At 46.8% G+C, this 16,008-nt stretch overlaps 1 protein-coding gene across 6 annotated transcripts in view; it reads right to left on the reverse strand.

Annotated features, from left to right (window-relative positions):
* Positions 1-16,008, reverse strand: part of ank2b (ankyrin 2b, neuronal) — a 1,291,078-nt gene that overhangs the window by 291,533 nt on the left and 983,537 nt on the right. For all 6 annotated transcript variants that reach the window (XM_070871180.1, XM_070871178.1, XM_070871177.1 and 3 more), the window contains exon 7: positions 2,187-2,372. In XM_070871180.1, coding sequence (XP_070727281.1) covers positions 2,187-2,372 — 186 coding nt within the window. The remainder of the gene's footprint in view (positions 1-2,186; positions 2,373-16,008) is intronic.

Raw genomic sequence — 16,008 nt, forward strand, 5'->3', positions numbered from 1 at the left:
AACATCAAGAAAGTTGATTGTGCACACACATATCCTATTAGACTACCAGCAAGATCATGCCCACATGTTCTGTGAGACCAAAAAGATTGGACACATGAATATTTTGTTAGAAAGCCAGGGGAATAGTATACATGCAAACCTGCTACTGCACTGGTGAGTTGGATGCACATGTCTTGCTAAGACCACCTGGCAGATCAGATAAATGCATCCTGTCAGGTCACAAGGGAGAGTAGACATACAAACCTGCTAGATCAGAAACATCAGAAAAATGTAATGCTTAAAAAGTATGTCGCTCCATTCTTGGTGTGATCACAGGAAGCTCAGTGAGAAATGAAGAGGTAGAGACGTTTCCTACTTTACTTAGATACATGGGTGCCACATGTTGGCAAAATGGGACAAATAACTGCTGCATATGGCACTAGGCACGCATGCAGGACCTTTTATTGCAAAACAGCATCCAAATCTTAATCAGAATCCTAATTGGGATAAATTTGAGAATGTCCCAATTATATTCAAATAACATTTATTTAAGTTTAAGGTGCTTTATTTGATTTACAGCTCATTCCTGTGGATTCCTTTCTTTGTATTTGAGCTATTATTTTGCCAATTTATTTTGCTACATGGAGGGCACCTTCATGCAGTGAGCAAGCATTAAGTGTACTTACAAAAGAAAGAAGAGATAATGAATTATAGATCCCATGGGTACAACTGCCTAGTCTCAAGACATATTGACTCCCTTATCACCACACACAAACATAGCAATCAATTTACATGAGCAATGGATGGAGGAGTGTGCATGTATTTCACAGTATAAGTGGTAAAAGGGTCAAAGTTCCATCTATTAGATGACCAGTATGTAAATGAAGTACTATTACAGGTTAAATGCAAAGAAAGCAAGCTTAGAAGTAGTAGAGTGTTTATAACATGTGGATTTGTACAAAGTGTCTGGTACAAACAGATTCCATCTTTTGTATAACGTACATTACATTTTTTTATGTTTTCATACACAAAACACATGTTATAAACAGAATACTCAATAGAAACCTAAAACACAGAATGTATTCTATTTGCAAAGAAGACTTTACTAACAGACTTTATTATCTGGTCTTTCTCACACAGAATCTTCTTTATTCTGATTCCCTATTGAGTATTCTCCATTAACGCTAGCAGTGTGCAAGGATGCAGTACAGATACCCTGGGTAGCATGATGCCAAAGTGGTCCCGACAAGAATACACTCTACAGCAGATGGCAGTAATGGTAAGAGTTATGGTGATTAATGATTAGTCATGTTATGAAGCTGCAAACTTTCCTGGAGAAACATTGTTAATCAAGTCAGCACATTTTGAACAGTATTTTAAAGTGGTTAGGCTATGAATATTCCAAATGAAAATGCCTATAACAACCATTTAGGAACTGAAAATTAACTCTTGTGCAATATGTCATCAAATAATCTGTAACAAGTAGAATCACTTGTGTCTGTCAAGTATAGTGTTATGAGTTGCTTCAGATTTATGCATAATTGCAGACTTCTCTCCAAACACCAATCCAAATGATTCTCTGGGTGTAAATCTCTGTGTCCTTGGTGCAGTAAATTCATTCTTCATAAATAAGTTTACAGTTTTACTGCACTATTAAAAAGAGGAAATCTTCTCCCTCTATCATTGTGTAAGTGTGGAGTGACTCGGTATTGCAGCATGGCACTACAATCTTCCACATGCAGCAATCCCAGTTTCCTGCTGCACATTAGGGAATGTGCCTAGCAGAGGCTAGGTCTCTCCCACAGAGAGGGAAGATTTGAGAGTGAGCTGCTTCTAGGCCACTCCCTTTAACAAGTCACAGAAAAGGATTGATGGAAACACATCACTTGTCCAACCTGAGCATGTGGAGTATGGTGAATAGCAAAGGGAAAAAACAAAATATAGAATGGGGGATATCAATAAAACAAAATCATTTGTTATGTATCATCCTGTGTCCGTGTGCATCAGGTGGGAAGAACAACAAATTCTATATAAACATTTTAAATAAGCCAAAGATAAGCATTACTGTGAAATGAAGAAACAACTTGCTGCAAAAAGAGTTAAGACACACAATCGCACTAAAATGGTTTTATACGTGACTTGGGGTGATAGATCTTCATTCTTTCCAGTTTTATAAGCAGTATATTACAATGCACAGATTGCCCTACCTTTGACTGTACATCGGCATTATGGTCATTCTGTAGCAACAGTGCTGCAGACTTGGTATCATCTTTCCTGGCAGCGATGTGCAGGGCAGGTAGCCGCACTTTTCCCTTGGTGTCATTCTCCAGTAAGATAGCGACTACTTGGTTGTGACCTTGTTGCAGTGCAACAGCTAGAGGAGTGAATCCATCCTGACAATGCAGAAACAAGAACTTTACTTCAACAGAAGAGTGCTTTGTTTTGGTTACTTGAAAATTTGAAGACAGATTTTACAGACCAGGGCAACAAGCCCACCACAAAAGAAAAAAAAGCAACTTGCTTTATAGCCCCTTTAACATAGTACATGTCCCAAAATGCTTCATCAGAGGAGAAACACTGAGTAGTAATGAGAGTTAAGAGATTGACTGAGAGTTTTGAGGAGTCTTTTGAAGGGAGAGAATTAGCAAAGTGAATGGATTCCAAAGGGTAGGACAGAGAGAGCTAAAAGCTCTTCTACTTATGCAGGAGTGAAGGAAGGGGGAATGCACAAGACGTTGGGCTAGATTTTTGGTTTTCAGTGAAAATGATAGACTTACGCCAAAATTAGCGTTTTCGCTGTGCTACTGTTTTTAGGCCGAACTTCCGGCCTTTACGGCACTGGTAAAAGAAACGTTGCACGACGATTTGTGGCGCAAATCGTGAGTTTCGGCAACTTTAGTCTGTGGCCGGGAGCGCTGTGAGAGATGCCTTGGGAGGAAGACATTGTTTTTCCAAGAAACATTCCAAAAACACTCAAAAAAACAATTACAAGACCATTATGTATCGAATCGCTGAAAAAAAAACTCGAACTTACCATTTTTGCAGGTTTTCATACTTAGCACTGCTGGCAGGGCTTCACCGACAGGTTTGACCTGTCGGTATTCTGGGCGTGGCGTTCGAGTCGGGAGAGTGCCAAAAGTATGAAGGTAACGCAATCCGCGGCATTGCACCTCTCCCCGGCGGTACTTGAAAGCGCCGCTGCAAAGAGGTACCGGAGGATCCCGCCGACCAGGTTTTCACTGCAGAGGGTCAAATCGCGGCAAAAACCCGGTCGCAAACCTGGCGAAAATCCAGCCCGTTAGGATCAGAAGACTGAATTGAGACGTAGAGTTGAAGGAAATTCCAGAGGTAGGGTGAGACGAGCCTCTGGAGAGACTTGTAAACAAGGATCAGGATGTTGAAGTCAAGGACAGGAGTGATGCATGAGTGAAACTTAATGTGGCGCAGGATATAGGCCAGAAATTTCAGACATGTTGGGTTTATGTAGAGTGGACATTTTGGAGGCCAGTGAGGAAGGCATTTCAGAGGTCAAGCCTGGAAGCAACAAAAGCTTGAATGGTCTGCTTATTGGGCGGCCATACAACTACCACCGCCGAAATTGAATTTTATCTTGGTCCGTTTATAGCTTCTCCACCACTTGAAAATTTTAAACACTTCGATTAAAACACCCCAAAATCACCTCTGCTGCAATAAAAACAGCCCCATATTTCAAGTATTTCTTTGTAATTGTATTTCTTCATGCCAGTATCCCATTGAATCTGCACTGTACCCATTTTACCACCTCAACACCCTTGCTTTATTGTGGAGCCCAAAACTGCACATAATACTCCAGTTGTGGTCTTACTCAGGTTTTACATAGATTCAACTATTATATTTCAAGTTTTATATTCCATAGGGGGCCAGAAATTCGGTATCGGCCCAGTTGGGGTGTTAACTTTTGAGTAGTTGGAAGTTTAGTGCCAGATGGTAATAGAAACGTAGAAAATAGGTGCAGGAGTAGGCCATTCGGCCCTTCGAGCCTGTACCACCATTCAATAAGATCATGGCTGATCATTCACCTTAGTACCCCTTTCCTGCTTTCTCGCCATACCTCTTGATCCCTTTAGCCGTAAGGGCCATATCTAACTCCCTTGAATATATCCAATGAACTGGCATTAACAACTCTCTTCAGGAGGGAATTCCACAGGTTAACAACTCTCTGAGTGAAGAAGTTTTTCCTTATTTCAGTCCTAAATGGCTTACCCCTTATCCTTAGACTATGTCCCCTGGTTCTGGACTTCCCCAACATCAGGAACATTCTCCCTGCATCTAACCTGTTCAGTCCCGTCAGAATTTTATATGTTTCCATGAGATCCCCTCTCATCCTTCTAAACTCCAGTGAATACAGGCCCAGTCGATCCAGTCTCTCCTCATATGTCAGTCCTACCATCCCAGAAATCAGTCTGGTGAACCTTCGCAGCACTCCCTCAATAGCAAGAACGTCCTTCCTCAGACTAGGAGAACAAAGCTGAACACAATATTCCAGGTGAGGCCTCACCAAGGCACTATACAATTGCAGTAAGACCTCCCTGCTCCTATACTCAAATCCCCTAGCTATGAAGGCCAACATACCATTTGCCTTCTTCACCACCTGCTGTACCTGCATGCCAACTTTCAATCACTGATGTACCATGACACCCAGGTCTTGTTGCACCTCCCCTTTTCCTAATCTGCCACCATTCAGATAATATTCTGCCTTCCTGTTTTTGCCCCGAAAGTGGATAACCTCACATTTATCCACATTATACTGCATCTGCCATGCATTTGCCCACTCACTTAACATGTCCAAGTCACCCTGCAGCCTCTCAGCCTCCTCCTCACAGCTCACACCGCCACCCAGTTTAGTGTCATCTGCAAACTTGGAGATATTACACTCAATTCCTTCATCTAAATCATTAATGTATATTATTAATAGCTGGCGTCCCAGCACTGAGCCCTGCGGCACCCCACTAGTCACTGCCTGCCATTCTGAAAAGGACCCGTTTATCCTGACTCTCTGCTTCCTGTCTGCCATCCAGTTCTCTATCCACGTCAGTACATTACCCCCAATACCATGTGCTTTAATTTTGCACACCAATCTCTTGTGTGGGACCTGATCAAAAACCTTTTGAAAGTCTAAATACACCACATCCACTGGTTCTCCCTTGTCCACTCGACTAGTTATATCCTCAAAAAATTCTAGAAGATTTGTCAAGCATGATTGCTCTTTCATAAATCCATGCTGACTTGGACCGATCCTGTCACTGCTTTCTAAATGCACTGCTATTTCATCTTCAATAATTGATTCCAACATTTTCCCCATTACTGATGTCAGGCGAACTGGTCTATAACTACCCGTTTTCTCTCTCCTTCCTTTTTTAAAAAGTGCTGTTACATTAGCTACCCTCCAGTCCATAGAAACTGATCCAGGGTCGATAGATTGTTGGAAAATGATCACCAATGCATCCACTATTTCTAGGGCCACTTCCTTAAGTACTCTGGGACTATCATGCCCCGGGGATTTATCGGCCTTCAATCCCATCAACTTCCCTAACACAATTTTCTGCCTAATAAGGATATCCTTCAGTTCCTCCTTCTCACTAGACCCTCGGTCCACTAGTATTTCCGGAAGGTTATTTGTGTCTTCCTTCGTGAAGACAGAACCAAAGTATTTGTTCAACTTGTCTGCCATTTCTTTGTTCCCCATTATAAATTCACCTGAATCTGACTGCAAGGGACCTACATTTGTCTTCACTAATCTTTTTCTCTTCACATATCTATAGGAGCTTTTGCAGTCAGTTTTTATGTTCCCGGCAAGCTTCCTCTCATACTCTATTTCCCCCCTCCTAATTAAACCCTTTGTCTTCCTCTGCTGAATTTTAAATTTCTCCCAGTCCTCAGGTTTGCTGCTTTTTCTGGCCAATTTATATGCCTCTTCCTTGGATTTAACACTATCCTTAATATCCCTTGTTCACCACGGTTGAGCCACCTTCCCCGTTTTATTTTTACTCCAGACAGGGATGTACAATTGTTGAAGTTCATCCATGTGATCTTTAAATGTCTGCCATTGCCTATCCACCGTCAACCCTTTAAGTATCATTTGCCAGTCTACTCTAGCCAATTCATGCCTCATATCATCGAAGTTACCTTTCCTTCAATCTCGCTGCCCATTAAATTCAGTCACAGTGCTCAAAGAATGCAGGTAGCACTAAATCAGGTGCTAATGGGGTAGCTGAGTGGTGTTAGGCTCCAAACGATAAAGAATATGAGGTGTTGTGTAATCGGGAGTAGCATTGGTCAAGGCACCTTCCAGCCATTAAAGAGGAGGGTCACTGGAGTTTACACACCACCCCCAATGATTCGGAAAGTGCAGAATGGCGATATACTGTGGGATGAAATGCAAAATCCTTTAACGGCCCGCAACACTCCTGGGACTAAGCAGGCTTTATTTGGCTGCAGATACATCTTGCGCTCTCTGCCACTCATAACTGACCTTTGGAACGGAAGTTCCTTGAAAGCTGGGGCGCATCCCTTTAAGTAGCTCCCCGCCAGCCGCCAGTTTCACGCCTCTACTCCCTGTCGCTGTCAGCGCGAGCAGTAAGGCGGGGAGCGCCACTGAAGTTTGCAGATCGGGTGCACTGTCGCTGACATCACGATCTGCATGGCGAAAGGTCCCAGGGTGCTAACCGTTATCGGTGGCACTATGGGGCAGGTGAATTTGTTGTGTGATGCGGGATTCGCCCTGCCGTGGCGGCACTGCATGAGAGCTCCGTTAGCAACCCCGCTAGGCACTAATTGGAGGCGCTAACAAGCCGGATTTCTGTCCCCATATCTTTTAACATAAAACTTGTGCCTAGAAATTGGCCTCTTTAGCGCCTCTCATTATTGCCTCCGGGGGTCGATAATGGGGTACTAACGACTTACCGACCAGGAGATGAATGTCTCCTGCTAACTTCGGTGAGAGATTGTGGCAGCGATAAGACGTTGTGCCCCGATCTCCTTCACCCGGAGATCATGATGTCATTGCCGTGCACATCACCCCGGTAGCACCCCAGACCCGAACTTCAGTTCTGCCCCCTGCAGCATCACCGGGCGAAAATACAGACAAGCTGCAGGAAGCGTTTATACGGAGGCCGGGTGCTTCGGTGGCTGCCGAGGTAAGTACTAAAATTTCTGAAATGGTTTTTTGCTATTTTTTTTTTATTCTCCCGGACTGCGATCGATCAGCCCGGCACTCTGCTGGAGTGCATGGGTTTGGTCAAGCCAGATTGCGGCTGCTGTTGGGGACCAGCAGAGCCTGCAGTGACGGCCCTTCCCTTTAAGGGAGGAAAGGAGCCTTGGAACGCGGCAGCGTTGCACAGCCCATTGTGCAGTACTGCACAACTACCGCCCTGCCTGCATCCGTTAGCGCTCCAAGAAGGAAGTGGAGCACTTGATATATTGCAGGAGGCTATTCAAGTGTGGGGAGTGAAAGGGAATATAGTTGTGGGTACAGTATAGTCAGAGGGGTAGATACTGTTCTCTGCAGCTGCGACTGGGAGCTCCGAACGTTGTGTTGCCTTCACGGTGCAGGCTCCTCATGGCTGGAGAAGAACTTGGAGTGGGAAGGGGAGGATCCAGTTGTCCGGTTCCACGTAGGAACCAACGACATAGGTAGAACTAGGAATGAGTTTCTGCTGAGAGAGTTTGAGGAGTTGGGGTCCAAATTAAAAAGCAGAACCTCAAAAGGTAATAATCTCTGGATTGTTAACTGAGCCGTGCACCAATTGGCATAGGGATAAGCAGATTAGAGGGTTAAATGCATGGCTCAAAGAGTGATGCAGGAGGCAGGGGTTTTGCTTCATGGGGCACTGGTACCAGTACTGGGCAAAGAGGGAGCTGCTCCATTGGGACGGGCTCCACTGGAACCAGTGTCCTGGAGAATCGAATAACTGGGGCAGCAGACAGAGCTTTAAACTAATGAAGGGAGCGGGGGAGAGGGGAGCATTCAGGAAAGAGTAAAGTTAAAAGCAGCGAGAAATGTCAAGACTCTAGAGCAGAGCAGAGTTTTGGGTAAAAATAAGCAGAGTGGGTCAGGAAGGGACAGAGAGAGTAATAAAGGTAATAGGGAATCAGTAACTAAGGTGACATCAGATAAAAGTAGAAAAAAGTCAAAGCTAAAGGCACGATATCTGAATGTGCAAAGCATTCGCGACAAAATAGATGAATTAATAGGTTTGATCTAGTAGCCATTACAGAGATGTAGTTGAAAAATGACCACGATTGGGAACTAAATATTCCAGGATACTTAACTTAGGATCTTAGCTCGGAAAATCAAGAAGTAGAATCAGTTTGGATGGAGCTAAGAAACAGCAAGGGGCAGAAAATATTGGTGGGAGTTGTTTACATGCCCCAAACAGTAGTGGTAATGTAGAGCAGAGAATCAATCAGAAAATTAGAGGTAATATGGTAATCATGGGGGGACCACATTTCCAGTAATAGTGTGGAGGACGAGTTCATGGAATGTATGCAAGATAGTTTCTTGATCAGTTGTTGAGGAATCAACTAGGGAACAGGCTATTTTAGATCTAGTATTGTGCAATGAGAAAGGGTTAATAAATAACCTTGTTGTAAAGGAAACTTTAGGGAAGAGTGTTTTTGTGCTTGATACGTCCTTACTACAGAGTATAAATGCACACGAGGTCCATGCCTGAGAGGTCAGTCTGTGACCTGTCCTTTATTCCTTAGCACTCAAGTGCAGGAAGTGGGTGGAGCTTCCCCTTTTATATCTGAAGGTCCAAGTTAGGAGTGTCTCCCACAAGTTCACCACCTAGTGGTCATTGTTCTCACAGTGTACAACTTAGGTCAGATTATACATGGGTTACATTGCTGGTTGAATACATGACATCACCTCGCCCCCCACACCAAAGTCTTATTGGGATCACAGTTGAGTCTCTCTGGTGGTTTACGCTCTCTTGTAGAGCACCTGAGTTGGGGCTCCGGTTGTTGGGTGCTGGCCTGAATGTCTGCTGTTTGTGGTACCTCAGGCCTATCCGGACTGCTCACAGTGACTGGGCTCTCCTCCCTTTGGTCCCTGTGTTCGGTCACCTGTGGAGGAGTGAATTCTATATTGTGTTTTCCTCTGTTTCTTCTATGGGGTTGCTGAACCTCCTTTTTGTTTGATCCACATGTTTGCGGCAGATTTGTCCATTGGTGAGTCTAACTACCAGAATCCTATTTCCCTCTTTGGCAGTCACAGTACCTGTGAGCCATTTGGGCCCTGCAGCGTAGTTGAGGTCAAAAACAGGGTCATTTACATCAATACATTGCGCCCTTGCATTCCTGTCATGGTAGTCATATTGTGACTGGCGCCTGCTCTCGACAATTTCTTTCGTGGTGGGGTGTATAAGGGATAACCGGGTTTTGAGCGTACTTTTCATTAGCAGCTCTGTGGGTGGAACCGCTATGAGCGAGTGTGGTCGGGATCTGTAGGCCAACAGGAAGCATGATAAGCGGCTTTGTAGAGAACCCCCTTGGATTCTGAGCATCCCCTGTTTGATTATCTGCGCTGCTCGTTCTGCCTGACCGTTTGAGGCCGGCTTGAACGGTGCTGTTCTGACATGGTTAATTCCATTGCCTGCCATGAAGTCCTGGAATTCAGTGCTTGTGAAGCACCGGCCATTGTCGCTGACCAAGATGTCCGGTAGACCGTGGGCGGCGAACATTGCCCGTAGACTTTCTACCGTGGCAGAGGATGTGCTTGAATTTAAAATGTCACACTCAATCCATTTGGAGTAGGCGTCTACTACAACCAAAAACATTTTTCCCATGAAAGGACCTGCGTAGTCCACATGGATGCGTGACCAAGGCTTGGCGGGCTATGGCCAGGGGCTAAGGGGGGCTTCCCTGGGCGCATTGCCCAGCTGGGCACATGTGTTGCACCTGCGAACACAAAGTTCCAGATCTGTGTCTATCCCTGGCCACCAAACGTGTGACCTGACAAGTGACTTCATTATGACAATGCCTGGGTGCTCATTGTGGAGTTCTCTGATGAACACCTCTCTGCCCATCTGGGGCATGACTATGCGGTTTCCCCTCAGCAGGCAATCGGCCTGAATCGAGAGTTCATCCCTGCACCTGTGAAATGGTTTAAATTCCTCAGGGCATGCCCTGTACGTGGCTGCCCAGTCCCCATTCAGGACACATTTCTTGACTAGAGACAATAGCGGGTCTCTATTTGTCCAGACTTTAATCTGACGGGCTGTCACAGGTGAGCCTTCGCTTCCAAAAGCTTCAACAGCCATGACCATCTCAGCAGCATGCTCGGTAGCCCCCTCAGTGGTGGCTAGTGGGAGCCTGCTGAGTGCATCGGCGCAGTTTTCGGTGCCCGGTCTGTGCCGAATTGTGTAGTCATAGGCGGCTAACGTGAGTGCCCACCTCTGTATGCGGGCCGATGCGTTTGCATTTATGGCCTTGTTGTCGGCCAAAAGGGATGTTAGGAGTTTGTGATCTGTCTCCAGCTCAAATTTCCTGCCAAACAGATACTGGTGCATTTTCTTTACCGCATATACACATGTGAGCGCCTCCTTTTCTACCATCCCGTAGCCCCTTTCTGCCTGGGACAGATTTCTGGAGGCATAAGCTACTGGCTGTAACTGACCCTTGGCATTGACATGCTGCAACACACACCCGACACCATAGGACGACGCATCGCACGTTAATACAATTTTCTTATATGGGTCATATAGCGTTAACAGATTGTTGGAACATAACAAATTGCGTGCTCTATTAAAAGCCCTTTCCTGGCTGTCCCCCCAGACCCATTCACGACCTTTGCGTAGGAGCACGTGTAGCGGCTCTAGCAGAATGCTCAATTTGGGAAGAAAGTTACCAAAATAGATCAGGAGCCCCAGGAACGAACGCAGCTCCGTCGTGTTACGGGGTCTGGGTGCTCTCTGGATCGCTTCCGTCTTGGACGCAGTAGGGCTGATCCCGTCTGCTGCTACCCTCATCCCCAGGAATTCTACCTCTGAAGCGAGGAAGACGCACTTCGCCTTTTTCAGTCGCAGCCCTACCCAGTCCAGTCTGCATAGCACCTCCTCCAGTTTGTGGAGGCGTTCTTCAGTATCGTAACCCGTGATGAGGATGTCGTCCTGAAAAACCACCGTCCCTGGAATCGACTTGAGGAGGCTTTCCATATTTCGTTGGAAGATCGCGGCGGCCGAGCGAATCCTGAACGGACATCTGTTGTACTCAAACAACCCCTTGTGTGTCGTGATGGTGGTCAGCTTCTTCGACTCACTCATCTCACTTGGAGTGACACCCGATTGATGGTGGCCTTGTAATCACCACATATCCTGACCGACCCATCCGCCTCGAGCACCGGCACAATCGGGCTCGCCCAGTCACTGAATTCGACTGGCGAGATGATGCCTTCCCTCAGCAGGCGGTCTAATTCGCCTTCTATCTTTTCCCGTATCACGTACAGCACCGCCCTGGCCTTGTGGTGTACTGGCCTGGTGTCCGGGTTTATGTGAATCACTACCTTGGCCCCCATGAAAGTGCCAATGCCGGGTTGAAATAATGAGTCAGATTTGTCCAGGGTCTGTGAGCATGATACTCACTCCACAGAGGATATTGCATTGACATCGCCCCATTTCCAGTCCATGACAGCAAGCCAACTCCTCCCCAGTAGTGCGGGACCGTCCCCCGGGACAACCCAGAATGGCAACCTGTTCTCCGAATCTTTGTGGGTCACGACTACCGTGGCGCTGCCTAGCACCGGAATGATCTCCTTTGTGTATGTCCGTAGCTGAGCGTCAATCGGCGATAATTTTGGCCTCCTGGCCTTGGACGGCCACAACTTTTCGAACTGTTTGATACCCATCAGGGCTGGCTGGCCCCCGTGTCTAGCTCCATTAATACTGGGATGCCATTGAGGAGCACTTTCATCATTATCGGTGACGTCCTGGTGTATGAACTGTATACGTGCTCCACATGAACTCACTGAACTTCAGCTTCCAGCGATTTCCCCCAGCGTTCATTTCTGCAATTTCTGCAGGTATTTTGCTCATCTCTGCAAACTCCGGCTGAGTGTGTGCCTCCACGCCTCCAACATGAGCTGCTGTTGGAAACAAAAGGTCCCTTGCCAGTCGATCGTCCCTGACTGCCCCTGTTATTGTCCTTAGTGCGCCATTAACAGTTGTTGATGGCCCCATTACTGGCCGCATTGTCCCTTGCAATGGCGTGAATCGCCGTTCAGCTTGCCATTGTCTCTGTCGAACTCCCCCTCTGGGTTCGACGACATGTTGGGCATGCCCGATTGCCCTTGTCTGCCTGGAGAACTGTGTGCTGCTTTAACAATGTTGAATCTCTGTCCCAACCGTTCCTTAACACAGTACCTCTCGCCTGTTCTGCTAGTGGCCATGCTCGCATGGTTTAAATCCCAGTTTCTCGTCGCCATTGATACGTCCTTACTATACAGTATAAATGCACATGAGGCCCATGCCTGAGAGGTCAGTCTGTGACCTGTTCTTTGTTCCTTAGCACTCAAGTGCAGGAAGTGGGTGGAGCTTCCCCTTTTATATCTGAAGGTCCAGGTTAGAAGTGTCTCCCACAAGTTCATCATCTAGTGGTCATTGTTTTCTCAGTGTACAACTTAGGTCAGATTACACATGGGTTACATTGCTGGTTGAATACATGACAGTGCTATTTTACTCGTTTCTATTTGGACCTTATGGTCACTACTCCCAAGGTGCTCCTCCACATATATGTCATCTTCCTGATAGCTTATTGGGTAAATGGATCTAATACACAACCAGGGTTCCTAGTCCTAATTGCTGTCAAGAGGCCAGTATAGAAGGTGCTCATGTGAAAATTAGGTGAGGACAGCAGTAGGCTTGGCTGTGATGATCCAAAATTAAATTGGTTTTTGACACACATTGATTTGGTGTTGGGGTTCACACATGAAAAATAGCCATTTGAGTTAGATACTAAAGGCCAGCCAGCAGCTATGAAACTGTTCCCCAGTGTGAGCCAAAGTCCTCCAAGAGAAAAAATAATGGAAAAATAATTTTAAAACTCTTTATGTCCCAAGGCTCTTTAAGCTTTGACAGGCTATTTGCAACAAATAATGATCAACTCGGTTGACTATTTCAAAGAACATCTAAAGACAAATAGAGGACACAGTGGGTCAAATACCAGCTCATATGTTTTATGACACAGGTTATAGTCATAAAGCATGGTAGAGTTATGCTTCCATTGTCTGCAAGACAGCAATCTCTTCGTGTTAATGGAAATACTGGATTGTCATAAAGCAGCTGTCATGTTTGTAACCTTCACATAACTGTAACCAATATGTAACAACACTGTACACTGTATACAACTGTGAAGTATACACCTTGACCACAGGGGGTGAACTTGTGCGAGACACTCCTTACCTGGTCAGCCAGGTACTTAAAGGGAGGTTCCACGCAGGCTCAGCACTCCTTGGTCCGGGGAATAAAGGTGCAGGTCATGAGTGACCTTGTCTGCAGTATATGCCTCATGTGAATATGTTCTAGAGTTGAGAACTCTACATCTGGCGACGAGAAACGGGAATCACTGAACCACAAGGATGGCCACCCGTAGCACAGAGGAACGTTACTGTGTGGGTGAGGACTGGGACGATTTTGTGGAGCGACTCCAGCAGATCTTTGTCACAAAGGACTGGCTGGGAGTGGAAGTGGCTGACAAGCGGAGGGCGCGTCTACTGCCAAGCTGCGGGACAAAAACGTACACGCTGATGAAAGACCTGCTTGCACCTCTCAAGCTGGCCGACAAGTCCTTCGAAGAGCTCAGCCAGCTAATCAGCGAACATCTGAAACCGACGAGTAGGGTACACATGGCCCGGCACCGGTTCTACACACACCGACGTCGGGAAGGGCAAAACATCTCGGACTTCGTTGCAGACCTGAGGCGCTTGGCCAGCTTCTGTAAGTTCACAGACGCCTGCAGGGGGGAGATGTTAAGGGATTTTTTCATTGAGGGCATTAATCATGCCGGTATGTTCAGGAAGCTTATTGAGGACTTGACTTTGGAAAGGGCAGCTTTGATAGCTCAGGCCTTCTTGGTGGGGGAAGAGGAAACCAAGATAATTTATGCACGCAGCCCTGGTTTTAACGTTGCGATGAACCAGGGAGTTAATGTTGTAAAAGTGATACAGAACCCCTCAGGCAGGCAAGGGCAATTCGACACCGCCCAGGCAGGCAGGCAAGGGCAATTCGACACCGCCCAGGCAGCAACAGACTCTAGGGTGGGACAGCAACAGAGACAATGGCAGGAGGATCGGCAGTTCATGCCATCAAGAGGAACAATGCGTCCCGTGATGGGACAATTGACACCCACCACCAGAGTGCTTAGAAACAATCAAGGGGACAATCAAAGAGGAATGCCTGGTAACAGCCCCTTTGTGAACAACAATCTCAGCCAATGCTGGAGATGCGGGGGTGGACATACTGCTAAAAGCTGCAAGTTCCAGCAGTTCACCTGCAGGAATTGTAATGCCAGAGGACATTTGGCTAGAATGTGCAAAAAAGCTGCAGCAAGGCTAATCTATGAAACAGAGGAATCAGACAAGGGGTCTGCAATGCAGTATGATGCCCGGGGCCAAGCCATGGATGCTGAGGTTCAGAGGGTTCATGTGGCTGACGTCTGCAGCTCATACACCAAAACGCCACCCATGATGATGAAAGTTTTATTGAATGGCATCCCGGTGTGCATGGAGCTGGATATGGGAGCCAGCCAGGCCCTTAGGAGCGTCCAACAATTTGAGAGACGATGGCCACACAGAGTTAGCAGGCCCAAACTGGAACGCATTGACACGCAGCTACGCACGTACACCAAAGAAATCATCCCAGTGCTGGGCAGTGCAAACCTGGTGGTAACACACAATGGATCACAGAACCGCCTGCCACTCTGGATTGTTTCGGGAAATGGCCCCGCGCTTTTGGGAAGGAGCTGGCTAGCCGAGATGAACTGGAAATGGGGAGGTGTGCACACCATTTCATCTGTGGAGTGAAGTTCATGCTCGCAGGCCCTACAAAAATTCGGGTCACTGTTTCAACCCGGTGTCGGAATGTTCAAAGGCACCAAAGTAGTGATACACATCACCCCAGATGCCAGACCAGTGCACCACAAAGCCAGAGCGGTGCTGTATGTGATGCGTGAGAAAATTGAGAGTGAATTGGACAGGCTGCTCAGAGAGGGCATAATTTCGCCTGTTGAATTCAGTGACTGGGCAAGTCCCATCATTCCTGTTCTTAAAGCGGATGGCTCAGTCAGGATCTGCGGCGACTACAAAGCTACCATCAACCGAGTGTCGCTGCAAGACCAATACCCGCTCTCGAGAGCGGAGGACCTTTTTGTGACGTTGGCAGGTGGCAAGCTGTTCATTAAGTTGGACCTCACTTCGGCCTACATGACTCAGGAACTGGTTGAAGAATCCAAGCTTCTGACCACCATCACGACGCACAAGGGACTACTCATCTACAACAGGTGTCTGTTTGGCATTCATTCAGCGGCCGCAATCTTCCAGAGGAACATGGAAAGCTTACTCAAATCCATTTCTGGCACAATCGTATTCCAAGACGACATCCTAATAACAGGTCGAGACACCGAGGAACACCTCCACAACCTGGAGGAGGTGCTACACCGACTGGACCAGGTAGATCTGCGGCTGAAAAAGGCCAAGTGTGTGTTTTTGGCCCCGGAGGTCGAGTTTTTGGGGGCAGGAGGGTTGCCGCAGACGGGATCCGGCCCACCGAATCCAAAACGGAGGCGATCCATCGTGTGCCCCGGCCCGGCAACACATCGGAGTTGCGATCGTTCCTGGGACTTTTGAACTATTTCGGGAATTTCCTGCCTAACTTAAGCACATTGTTGGAGTCATTACATGTGCTCCTGCGTAAGGGTTGTGACTGGTTCTGGGGAGACTGTCAGGAACGGGCACGGAACCTGCTTTGTTCTAATAAACTATTGACTTTGTATGACCCC

Source organism: Pristiophorus japonicus, chromosome 2, assembly GCF_044704955.1.
Source record: "Pristiophorus japonicus isolate sPriJap1 chromosome 2, sPriJap1.hap1, whole genome shotgun sequence".
Classification (NCBI taxonomy): domain Eukaryota; kingdom Metazoa; phylum Chordata; class Chondrichthyes; family Pristiophoridae; genus Pristiophorus; species Pristiophorus japonicus.